The sequence below is a fragment of the Epinephelus fuscoguttatus genome, linkage group LG14 (genome assembly GCF_011397635.1).
Source record: "Epinephelus fuscoguttatus linkage group LG14, E.fuscoguttatus.final_Chr_v1".
NCBI classification, from domain to species: domain Eukaryota; kingdom Metazoa; phylum Chordata; class Actinopteri; order Perciformes; family Serranidae; genus Epinephelus; species Epinephelus fuscoguttatus.
The window spans coordinates 18142137-18155605 of NC_064765.1; the positions used below are offsets into that span (position 1 = coordinate 18142137).

At 39.2% G+C, this 13469-nt stretch overlaps 2 protein-coding genes across 3 annotated transcripts in view; one reads left to right on the plus strand and one right to left on the minus strand.

Moving 5' to 3' along the window:
- rps6ka1 (ribosomal protein S6 kinase a, polypeptide 1) overlaps window positions 1-6710 on the minus strand; it is a 91320-nt gene extending 84610 nt beyond the window's left edge. The window contains exon 1 of one of the 2 annotated variants that reach the window (XM_049595403.1): window positions 6573-6710. In XM_049595403.1, coding sequence (XP_049451360.1) covers window positions 6573-6710 — 138 coding nt within the window. Of the gene's footprint in view, window positions 1-6566 lie in introns of both variants that reach the window. The other variant, XM_049595402.1, reaches the window with a different exon arrangement.
- cnksr1 (connector enhancer of kinase suppressor of Ras 1) overlaps window positions 6622-13469 on the plus strand; it is a 44498-nt gene continuing 37650 nt past the window's right edge. The window contains exons 1-2 of the mRNA XM_049595401.1: window positions 6622-6760; window positions 10466-10623. Of these exons, the coding sequence (XP_049451358.1) occupies window positions 6709-6760; window positions 10466-10623 (210 nt within the window). The 5' untranslated portion in view covers window positions 6622-6708. The remainder of the gene's footprint in view (window positions 6761-10465; window positions 10624-13469) is intronic.

The window sequence follows — 13469 nt, forward strand, 5'->3', positions numbered from 1 at the left end:
TGTTGTACCAATGTAGTGCATTTATTTTGAAAGAGACTGGATGCAAACTGTACATTTCCTGTGAAAATGGAAGTGTATTTTGAAAGAAGACAATGCATGTAACAGGCAGAACTTGACTCGGTGTCCCAGAACGTCTACAACTAACGCACCCAGGGTACCTTGCACGTCGACACGTGACGAGGTCAGACAATGTGAGAATGTGTTGGCTAACTACCTTGGCCGATACGAACACATGAATGGCTGTATGTAGAGCCAGCGATTGGTTTATCCATTCTGGACTACAGCAGAAACATGGCAGTGCATGGCGGACCCCATGAACGAAGACCACACAACGGTAACTAAAACACAATGATTCTTATTTTCAGGTGGTTATACATACAGTATACAAGAAAACATACTTATTATATTATACTCAATTTCTGACAATATATGTCTCTCAATTCTACTGGACCTTTAAGTTTTTTAATCCAGATAGGTCAGAACTACACATTAACATGAATCCAACACATTATTAGCAAAGACAAATCAGACTATTTATAAAAACACAACAACTTTAATTTACAGTACACAACAGTAATTTATGGGTTAATCATTACCCATGAATTCTTGTGCAATCATGTAAGCTAGCTAACGCTAACTCACTGTGTGGCACTCATCCATAACTGCAAGGTGAGCTAGTTAGCTTACATTTAAGTTCTTATCCCAAGTGTACGGACATCTTGTGGATGGATCGACAGATCGTCTCGTACACTTTTGAGCATCATGTCTACCTCAAAAACCAGCGATGAAAGTGCAAAGGGTGAGGCTAATGCATCTCGGCATGCTACAGCTGCTGCTAGCTTAGCAGCCACAGGCAAGCACAAACAAGAGAAGACCAAAAAATATTCAGAGAATTATCTCACGAGCAAATCAGTTTTATTTAATATATGTAGTGGGAGGCCCTGCTCCATCTCTCTTTGAGCTAAGGGGTCCTTGACCTAAAAATCATTGAAGACCTCTGTACTAAATTGAGTAAGAGTATGCCTCTCGGGTATGCACCACACTGAAAGATGTTCCTGGAGGCAACACAGTGTATCTGTATGTGTGTGTGTGTGTGTGTGTGTGTGTGTGTGTGTGTGTGTTAAAAAATAGCTATACAACTATGATATCAAGTGTTTGATTCTGTTTTACTTTCCTTTTCTGATCCCCCATTATAGGGATGAGTAAACCTGAGCTGCATCTAAAGTAGATTAAAATAGAGTTTATGCGTCAAGCAAAATGTTGAGTTAATCCAGAGGGATTAAATTGTTGATGCAACACAGCCACCAGGAACTGACTCCACTTAAAGACAGAAGCAGCACCAAAGCACAACACTAAATATACTCCGTCTACAGTGCAGATAAATACAGCATGCAGAGACTAATGGCCATGGGATCCTTAGTTACATCACACTATATACAGTAATCTCAGCACATGTAATTTCAGTATAAATATTCTGGGTGTGTCGGGTTTCCACGACATTGCTTCTTGACCTTTGATAATGATTCCTCCTTAGCTGAGCTGAGTGAGCTCATTTCTGCACTGCAAGGTTCAGCGCCATCAGAGGGGCTGCAGCATAGAACAAATTAATTAGCCGCTCAATGGTGGAGCGAGGGTAATTATCCAATCTCTGCTGACTGACTACGGCAGGAGAGGATGGCATTGTAATGATTCAAAATCGGCTCTGTGCCGCACAAAGATGATGAACAAATGGCGTTATTGTACTTGAAACATCAGTGGAATTATCATTTGTCACAGAACAATGTGGCTGCAGATGGACTGGGAGAGGAATATTGATTGGTAGGCAATAGTTTCACACACTTCTCCATTGTTGCTCGTTAGATACAATCTTGTTTCCTTTTTTTGTCAACACTATGTTTTGTAGTAACAGCTCCCAGTGCATAACACAGTGCTGACTACATAACCTCATGAATGTAGGCTCGTAATGGGTGTGCTGTCAAGCAAAGACAGCATGTCGAGGCTTGAATCTGTATCTCTGGTATTTGGGCAGGGCAAGAAGGCGGGCTGAGCACAAGGTCTGAGATCAAGTTCAGCACAAACAAGCCACAGTAACACATCATTGGGTTATTGACTTTCACTGAGGGATGGATCAAGCCATTGTATAGTATTGGAAGATTCAAAGTCAATAAGTACATCAGCAGACTTGGATTTCTTTTTCTTTTTTTGTGGTTCAAGTTGGAAAAAATAAAGAAAAAGTGCAGCATAAACACAATAATGTGTTGCAGGAGTGCTGCTATCACTGGAGCAAAACCACTGCAGTATATTCGGACTGAGCACATTATCCCCCCGCCACAAAGAAATGTATCCTCCTGAGACCTGAACTTTTATTTGGGGCGCATCTTTAATTTCTCCCAGCTATTTGGTATCAGTAGCACCTGATAAGTATAAAAGATTAAACACTGACAACAATGATAAAGTCCCTATATCCTCAAACATGATGATAATAAGTCTCAATGTCCTTCAACAAGTCTTAGCCTGTTACCGTTGCTAAAATTGATGAAATTAGTTGCCATATCAAACTACATATGTTATTAATCATAAATAAACAAGTTCCAACCATAAAATGTGATCAGGTTTTGGACCTTGTCCACTTTTGCGCCGGGATCGGCTGCAGGCTGACTTGGTGGAGATGGCTGCCATCTTGTTTTTACATGGATTTGTGTATTGTGGTCTTACTAACATTAGATGGCAAAAAAAGTGTCCACAAACGAGGACAAAAGGTCAAAAGCCCCTTTTACACTGTTAAATTTTCTGCGAATGTTGGGCCATTTTGCCGGCAAGCTGCGAGCGTTTAAACACACAGAGCTGGATTGGCGAGTTTTATCCGAGGTGCCCAATTTTCCGCCTCGTAGGGTAGTCATATTGGCAGAACCCCTCAGTTTAAACAGACCAAGGCGGCCTTCTGCAACGGGAGGGGCTGTTGATGACTTGTGGGAGGAGCTGTTGATGACGCCGCACGTGCGACCCACTGGCGGTGGATAAACAGGAAACAGCTGATAGCAGGAATTAGCGAGCAGCTAGTAGGGAAATGCAAACCTGACAGACACTGTAAAGATGAGCAACTGAGGAGACAAGGAATTGTGCACCCTCTTTGTCCTCACAAACGAAGAGGCCATTAATCGTCAAATGACAGGAACGGTGAAGACCGGGCCAACATAGGAGAGAATCAGCCAGCCGCGGCTTCCCTCCCACGTCACTGTTTACGTCACACTCTGAGCTACATGTTTTGTTACTTGCTCACGCCCCCCATTGCCCCGAAAAAGGCGCATTCTGTATAAACAAAAGTAGGTAGACAGCATTTTGCCACACTCCCCGATTTTGTTTTTATACTGCCAATGCTGAAAAAAGACTGATTGGGCTTTCCTGCAAACTTGCACAATTCCTATCTAAAAAGGGCTAAAGTTAAGCAAAATGAAGTATAAGGTCCAGGTAACCCAAAATGCAATGTCCTTGTATGAGGACACAGGGCTTCAGGAGGATAATTTTTGATTTATTATATTTATTTCTAACAAGAAAAAGAGCTAAGAGCATATGGTGTGTGCAAATTTGCTAATTTCATTTTCTTCTTGTTTAACACTGCACTCCAGATGACTTTTGCCTTTTAATTTCCTCGTACTTTAACCTCTCTGAATACACTCTGCTCCAGTCCTCTATTTCCTTTATTATTTTTTGAATGTCACAAAATAAAAACCTAGAGGGGGGTGCTGTCTTTGCCTTTAGGAAGATCTGCCACTGAGCACTGGACAGGAGCACATGGTGCTGAAGGAGACTTTAAGCAAGACTGAGCAAGAATTTTGCAATCTATTGGTTTTCTATTATAAGACCAGCCTTGATTTGTCAGACTAGTGGAGCGATGTCTTACATTCAAGCTCAGTTATTTTCCATTTACGCTCAGTTATTTTCCCTTCAGCACAGAACATCTTGAATCAAAAGATGATCAGCAGTGATCCAGCCAGAATTTGTAATTACAGAACCCCTTTTCCACTATTAAATCTATTTTTTCTGTTTTTCTGTTCTGTCTATTTTTACTTTGAAACTCACTTTGAAAGGCATGTATAGTATCAAACAACATTGTTTTTTATTGTGCTTTAAGTCAAACCATGTAGATTTGAAGCAACACTAGTAGGAGGCACATGAACAATTCTTCAGCAGGACTTTGTGTAAGCAGCCCAACAAATTTCCTCTAAATATCTTCTATATAGCATAAAGCATATATGCTGCATGCATGGGGACACTGTGCCATTTCACCTGCTGACACATGAATCCAACTTATCCCCTTCCTCTGTCCCTTTCTCCTGGTTCAAAGAGAATAACAGCAGGGGGTGCCAGATATCGGAGGGCAGCTCTTTCTGACTACAGCCTTTTCATCAGGAGTTGCCCTTTACTTCTAGTGAAACATGCAATTGTAAATTTGTTGGGAACTGTTGAGCAATTTATACTGTGAGACATTAACAATCATCTCCTAGTGCAGCTCGCAGCATAGATCCATTCACAGAACCCCTTAAGGTGCTCGACTTAATGTCAGAGGCATGAATGGAATTGAATTGTTGACTCAGACTATATATTTTACAGTTATAGCTTTCCTTTCAGAAAAAATATGGTATTTTCCTGCAATTCTTTACTGTTCTTTTTTTAAACTGTAAATTGTATTTTTTTTTAATAAATAAATTTATTAATTTTTACTGAGATTTTTTTGGATCACTATGACAATCTCTCTAATCTAGTTAATTTATTTTTTATACTTTACTTTTTCAAGCCCATTTTCATATATATATTTTATTTGCTTTTTAGTTAACAATTCTTAATTGTTATTTTTTTAAACTGTAAATTGTATTTTTTTAACTAATTTATTAAATTTTACTGAGATTTTTTCTCTCTAATTTATTTATTTTCTATATTTTATTTTTTAAAGCCCATTTTCATATATACATCTTATTTGCTTTTCAGTTAACAATTCTTTAGTGTTATTTTTTTAAACTGTAAATTGTATTTTTTTAAATTAATTAATTAATTTTTACTGAGATTTTTTTTCTCTCTAATTTAATTAATTTATTTTCTATACTTTATTTTTTAAAGCCCATTTTCATATATACAGCTTATTTGCTTTTTATTTTACAATTCATCACCAAAAAAGCATTTTTTCGGTCAGTGTTAAAAGGGTAAAAAAATACAGAAAAATACAGAAGCTATAAACAACCAATACATTCACAGTATAATAACGATAGAGGGGGAAAAAAGGAAAAAATAAATAAATTACTAAACAGTTAAAAAAATGGGTTAATGATGTTATTTATTTTTATGTTTATTTATTTATGTATTATTGTGCATTATTTAGCTTTTATTTTTATTTTTTTTTATCTAATATTATTTAATTAAGTATTTTTTACTTCATTTTATTATCACGATTACTATCTCTCTGTCTCTAGATAGACATATTTACCTGTGTATATTTACCTGTCTGGAAATGGGAGTTAAAACCTAAACACTGATTCATGTTTAATTTCACTAAGAAACCATATGCCTAACTGTGAGCAAACAGAACGCAATAGTTATAGCCTTGTTATGACTCACAGCCTCCTTTAGGATTAAAGGCAGAATATTGAATTTTAAGGAAGTAATCTTTCAACACAACAGGAACTTTAAACTCCAAAGCCTGCAGCATTTATGAAAAATAAATAACAATGAGTTAAACACAAAGGCTGTCTATTTAATTCCCTGAGAAACCATATGCCTAACTGTGAGCAACCACAGAACGCAATATTACACATTAACAGTCCTCTCTTCAGTCAGAAATTATATCTGCTGGGTAAATTATTCATGAGTAAATTCCTCCAGTTGCAAGCTTTTGATATAATCATTGATACTTTTAATAATTCAGCGAGCACAGATGTTCCCATGCTGTAAAAACACTGGACATCAATAAAATATTGATACAGTTGAGGCAGTTTTTATTTTTGATTTCAATATACTGGAGCCCAGAAGTCAAAACCGTTCAAGGAATAAAAATAGACAACATTTCCGGAGGGTTCCCGGGAGAGCAGCCTCACCAGTGGACTTGGAAAAGAGGATTAGGTCTGCTGGTTTGGATAACAAGTTATTTATCCCCTCAAGTCTTGTGACAGCCCGTGTAAGGGAAACACTGAGGAGCTGCATCAGAAGTTGTGAGTATTTTTCATTTTATTGTGGTGAGGATATTTTATGTTCCTATAATTAGCATTATTACAGAGTTATTACTGTTGTTGCACAGGTGTTGCTATTATTGTGTCCACCCACTGTCTGCACACGCTGCTGTGTGTTGCGTTGGGCCCCGCGCCTTTTTAATGCGCATGGCATGATTGTGCATGAAAGTAAAACTGTGAGAGAAGTTATGACGCCTTAAAGCTGCAGCACCTCTCACACACACTCACTATCCCTGCAGGTAAGGAGGTGGAAGGGGGGGGTGTTAGGAGGGAGGGGTCTTTGCTCCTGGTCGAGCCCTGACAGTTCCGCACTATTGGCTGACAGCAGTGGGGGGGGGGGACTCTTACCTGTACCTGTGCGAAGGAGTGCCATTCGTCATCGTCCGACTCCAGATCGGGATCAACTTTTCCTTCCTCCAGCAGCCCATTGAGGTAGAAGTCAGCCAGGACGGCTTGAAAGTGAACGAGCGACTGCAGCAGGACTCCGAGCATGGAGCCTATCACGTCGTGGAGCGAGGAGAGAGTCAGCGAGTGGCTCCAAGGTGAGCAACATATTGCGTGTTTGCTTTTTTCAGAGGTGGGTTGTGGTGTGGGTTTTTTTTTCAAGCCTTGATCGCCTCACAGGTACTTTGGCTCGGACGGTAAAGTCAGAAATAGAAGCGTCACGCAAATCCTCTTGGAAGTGAAAGGTGGAGGTGGAATGAGGAAGTGGCCTGTGCGTGTGTGTGTGTGTGTGTGTGTGTGTGTGAAAGAGAGAGGGAGAGAGATAGGAGCCACAGTAGTGTTGTTCTAATCAGGGACAACAACTCAGGTGGATTAATCAGAAACAGGGGACAACAGTGTCTTTATGGATTCTAGGAAATCACGGGGCAGCTGGAGTTCTGTCCTGTATCCCAGAAGGAGATATGGACTCTCTTCTGTGTGCTGGTTTACAGTGGGAAAAGCACTACTATTACTACTAGCCTGTGAGAGTATTGGCCTGCAGTACAGGTATTACCTGTGCTGGAGAGCAACTAAGTACAATTACTCAACTTAAGTACAGTTTTGAGCTACTTTAAACCCACACTTTATACACTGCATTGGATTATCTCTATGTATACTACACCTGTCCCTATGAAATAAACATTTAACAAAATAGGTATTTAATATACTTTTTATCAATAACATTTACAATAACAATAACGTTTTCTTACAAAAATGAATCCAAGTTCTGAGTATTGTTGCTGTCTGTCGGAGATCAAATGAGTGATTCATAATTGATGTATTATCTGAAGCCTAATTTCTAAACAAGTAATATCCATACTGGTTTAAATAAACAGTTTGATTGTATTTCTTGATCGCTGCATAGCAACAGTTTTGTGTGAAAGTTATTAAACGCCTGTCCCAAATATAGGCCTGTTAATTTCATCGAGTTAAGTAAATAATAGCCTGGGCTACTAATTGAATTTTTACAGTGTGGTGCATTGTTTTGAGATTTAAGCACCACTTGCATCAGTGGTTTAAGATAGTTACCAGGGGCCCCAGTGCATGCTAGTCATTAGTTAGAAGGTGCATGCACACACACCGCTGGCAACTGTTTATAAAAAAAGCCAAAAAAAATCAGATTTATGGAGCTCAGCTACTTTTTCTTCGTGTTCGTTTCTCTCTTGTCCCTTTTTTTCCTTTAATTACTGGCAAATAACAATATGGCCTTGCTAAGAAAAACAAAACAAAACAAACAAATAAAACTTAACAAACGTTAGACTTACACATACCAACGTGGATAAAAGAAAAGACATATAAGTTAGTAGGATCAAATCAGTAATTCAAATGATTAAGTTAATAGTACTAGTAAAAAAAGAGTTAATTAAATGTATATGACAGGTAGAGTGTAACTATAATTTTATATATAGTTCCACTTTTTACGAGAGTAATTTTCTCCCATTTCATGTTATGTTGTGCTACTTTGCAATGGTTTGTAGCAAGAATTGTTTCCATAAGACATTGACATTGCACTGTATTTTTCAGAAAACCTCAATTTTTTCCTTAAAAATAAGGAACAGTTTGGGACAGTTTTCATCCAGGACCCCCAGTAAAATATTTAAAGGTATGAGATGTGACTGCTCACTGGACTTGCAGATGTGCCCAGCTTGTCAGTCTTGACAGATTTTGCACCTAAACTAGACTAGACTCATTTCATCTTGTCACATGATCAAATAGAGACTTGACATTAAAGCTATAGTGCGTAACTTCTACAGGTCCATAAATGTCCGTTTCACCCAAGCCACTGCTAGAGGAGATGACACAATGCTGATTAAGCCGATCGGCTCCTCTAACATCTCGCAGTATTTTTCAATATATATCATTTTTAGTATGTGTGTCGACCGGCAACATTCCCGCGCTGGCACACAGGAAATGCTTCCTCACAACAAGATGGGAGGGGGAGGAAGAGCGGAGAGTGTCATAGCAAGAGGTAGAGCGCAGGTAGAAAGAGAAAGCCACATGGTGGAGAAGCGGCTGAGACACGGTTCAGAAGTGGATCCTACCACAAAGGCAAGTGTTACCCTGTGTACACGGTGTGTGGCGAGTGTTACTCTGTGTACATGGAAGCTTATTACTTGTAATAACGCATTATCCGATGGGAAGCGACAGAAGTTACGCACTATAGCTTTAAGTGACATCAACACATTTTACGCAGCAATCCTCATTGCATACCTGTATACAACAATAGTATCAAAGTAATATAATACAATATAATTTTGTTATAGAAAGAAAACAAAATAAAAGAAAATCATGACAGAGATGGGTTTTTCATTTTTAATGGCATATACCCCATAGTATATGGCGTCATTTTTACTTTAATGTGAGTTAAATTAAAAATGACACCCCACACGCCTAAGTGCGACCGCACTGCCTGCACCATCTATATCTATGCCACTGACTTGCACCAATAACATATAAAACTGACAGGGCCATTCAGCATAACGTGTACCTTTACTTTTGGTCCTTTATTCGTCCAGTGTGTATGACTTTGGGGCATCTACTGGCAGAAATTGTGTATAGTATTCATAACCATGTTTTCATTAGTATATAATCATCTGAAAATAAGAATTTGTTACCTTAAAATGATCCATTTATATCTACATATGGAGCAGGTCCTCTTCCACAGAGTCCACCCTGCTGTTCTACAGTAGACCAGAACAAACTAATTAAACACCAGCTCTAGATTGGGTCATTCGCGTCTTTTTTCTTTGGCCACCGTATTTCTCCTACATGCTTGGCACATGGTAGAAGTTTCAGTCCCGCAACCTCACCACTAGATGCTACTAAATCCTACACGCTGGACCTTTAAGTACATTTTGTAGCTACTATTTTTACAATAGTAGCAGGATTTGTATTGAACAATGAGTATTTTCATTGTGAAGTATTGCTGTTTTTCACTTAAGTAAATCATTTGAATGATTTTATACATGGATTGAAACTGAACAGGATTTCCAGACACAGGCACAGGGGCCCAAAGTAGTGGCCTTAACCTGAAAACCATCACTTGAATTCATACCTACCAGCCTGAGACTCAAAATGACAAAAAACGACCATAAAGAGAAGCAAAAGAACTGCAAAAAAGGGCAAAACAACCACAAGGAGACACATTATGACCACAAAGAGACACAAAAAATGACCAAAAAAGACACATTATCTCAAAGGGACACAAAACAACTATAAAGAGATGCAAAACAACAAAAAACGAGGCGAAACCACAAAGTCTGTGTGTTTTGCTCCTATATAGGAGAGGTGGTGGGGTCTTTTATGTGTCTGTGCCTGTAGGGGTCCATTGTCTCATAATCCGCTCACGCTTCTATGACATGTAATAACACATGAAGACAGTTTAATAAGCCCATTTGATGATTTTTTAGAAGTGATTTCAGTTACTAAGTCCTCACTTCAAATACTTAAACAGTTAAGGGGTATGGTATTCATTTATAATATCATCAGCATATAGTTTGTCGACTATTTTGCAAGTAAATTCTATAATTGATTTGTTTTTCAGACACGTCTTCACCTTTCCAAACTTAATTGCCCAACATGTGAAGCGGCAGCCTTTTTTCATGCTTCAAACTTACCTCCCAGCAGCTGTATCTGTTAGTCCATGCTCCCTCTGCATGTATCTACATGTACACACATGTGACTTTACGACTTTCTGGGGTTTCTATTTGTACTCGTGCACTGCATGCGGTTAGAGCCCTAACTGTCTGTGCTTTTGCTGCCAGGTCTGGATGCCCCTCTCCATCAGTACCCAGTGTCAGAGTGGCATTTGTCGGGTCTGGACCTCCTCCAGCTGACCTGTCAAGACCTGGAAAAGCTGGGAGTACATAAGATCGGACACCAGGAGCTGATACTGGAGGCTGTGGAGAAGCTCTGCTCTCTGGTGAGGGAGGACGCGTAATCATGTGTGACAGTTTGTGTACAGTTTGTGTCCATAGCAGTGCTCTGTGTATCCAAGGGTGTGTTGTGCAGGTAGTGTGTGTGATGAGAGCTGTTTACAGAGCAGTCATCTTTGTGTCCTGCTGTGGTGTTGTGCGTGTTCTGATATTAAAGTGCAGAGGTGTATTTTCCCCCCCATCGCGCTGTTTTTAGACCCTGCTCTTGTTTGCACAGCAGAACCTGCAGCTGCTGGACAATCTTTTGCAAATCCAGCCAGAATACACAACTGCACTTATTGCCATACAAGTCCTGCTTCACTGGAGTGCACTCAGACCTCTTAGCAACATGCAGCAAGCTGGAGCTCATTGCGTCATTTTTGCCTTTCACTTTCATATCAAAAACCCCTTTAGTCAAGCATATCATAGTAAAATAGTTATTCTTTTAGCTTATATCAAAAGACTTGTCATGCTTCAGCTGCAAACAAAGCAGATTAAGAATGCAAAGCGTGTGCTTAATACTTCACATGCAAATTTCTGGTGAAGTTTGTGGTCATCCAAAAAAAAGAAAAAAAAAGAAAAGCGCTTCCACCTCCCCTTTGATTCTCCGTTTTTGTTTCTGCTGCCTAATTAATTTCCCTCCCTGTCCAATTTTGAGAGGGAGTTTAAGGACACTTAAATAGTCGTGTTGGTGTGTGGGGGGGTGTTGGTGTGGTTCCAGAGAGGCCTTTGTTTCATTGGAAGGACTAATTGAGCCGGACAGTATCAGGCAAAGCTCCAGCTCTGGTGCTGTAACAGTCTGTGAACATTAGGCTAAAGCTCGGGCTGCTGAAACTGCTTGTTGTTGAATTTTTGAAGTAACTGTAATACTGATTGAAATAGGCATTAGCAGTTTAACTCAAAGTCTGCATGAATGAGTGCGTGGATATATACTCCCTGTAGTAAAAGCTTCACACAAGTGCTCTCGTATGAAAATGTTTAACATAAGACAAGACAAGAACGTATACACACATGTACAGCTTCAGTTTTTACCTTAAGTAGAGTGTGTGTACGTGTGTGTGCCTCTCTGCCTCTGTGTCTTAATGCTCCGTGAAGTGCTAACACTGCTCTCATTTATAATAACAACCATCAGACGCTCACATGGAGCAGACCAAACACATTCACGGTTACATAATTAACAGCCACAATGCAGGCCATGAAAAATTCATGGGCACTCGATGACGGACGATTGTTCCGGCTGGTTGATGTGTAACAACAAAGCCTGACCGGTCCAAACTTCTTGACCTCCGACAAGTGGGTCACAACATAACCTGCTTCTACTGAAGTGGTTGTGGAGAGTCACGTCTCACACTGCTGGGCTGAAAACTGTGGGGACGGGCATATGAGAGAGACAGGCTCTGTGTTGTCCTGTAAATACTATGCCTTGCTGCAGTTTGATGTATTAGCTTGGGTTGATTTGTGTTGTATTATATGAACTATACTGAGATATAGTCTCATCAACAGGGTTGGGTCAGGTTACTGTGAAATGTCAGTTACTGAATACTAATTACATGGCAGTTCTTGTACCTTATAACATAATCTATTGAATTACACACAATGTAGTCTAATCAGAATACTATGAGATTATTGCAAAGTCATCAAAAATATGTATAATAATATTCAAAACTATGTTTGTAATCACCTGAAAATAAGACTCGTTTACATTTACATGCGAGGCGGGTCCTCTTCCACAGAGGGTGCCATGTTGTTCTATGGTAGCCCAGAGCAGACAAATCAAACACTAGCTCTAGATAGGGCCATTCAAGTTTTTGTCAGCCACTGTATTTAGCGGGATTTATATTTGTGCGTCACCTCTATGCAGAGTCTACACCGTAGCCTATGTAACATATGCCATTGTAAGCATTTATACTTGTGCGGTGGTGTGTCCATGTCACTCTGCAGTTACACCTCCAAAACAATAGTTGGCGGCGGAGGTTTCTGTGAAGTGCTGTAAAGTTTAATTGATTCAAAACACACCCAAAACATACAATAAACACACATTAGACATGGCTTAATAGAGACAATTTCAAACACAAGTACACAAATCAGCTTCACTCTAACTAGCAGCATTCACCGACAAAACAACTGTCTTATGCTAAACACATTTTCCCCACAAATACAACATGCTAACGTTATTAGCACAAGTCTATGGCATTTTACATTGTATAAATTAGCCTAGTGACAAGTGGAGATTTCCTCTGCTCATATGAAGCCAGGATAAATCACACATATGACTTAAAATGCTACTTTTGTGGAGGCTTTATTGTCTTCGCAATTTATTAGGGTTGGGAATCTCTCTGTGATAGACGATTCGATACGTATCTAGATACACGGGTTACGATACGATTCAAAAACGATATATTTTTAATACAGAACGATTCAATACGATTCGATACAGTGTAGGAACGCTATGATTCGATACGATTTGATACGATTCTATGGTTAACATTTGTTGATGTAGACATTAATCATATATTATAAAATAAAGAAGCCAATTCTATAAAAGTGACATTTTTAGAGTATTTTCAAATTTGTAAAAGACCACATCCCCAAGCATTGTTGCTGTATGGCACTGGCAAAAATAAAATAAAAAGACAAACAACAACAAAATCATACATTGTCTGTTTTTTTGTATGTATCTTATATGGACTTGAGTCTGGAATAAAGTTTATCATAGTGCTGTACAATATAAACATAAAGCAGAATAAAATAATAACATGCAATGGAGGGGCAGAATCTGACATCTCCTGTTATTAGTTGATATCATGGACTGTGATGACTAGCAGCTTATCACTGACAGCATGTCAGACTATTT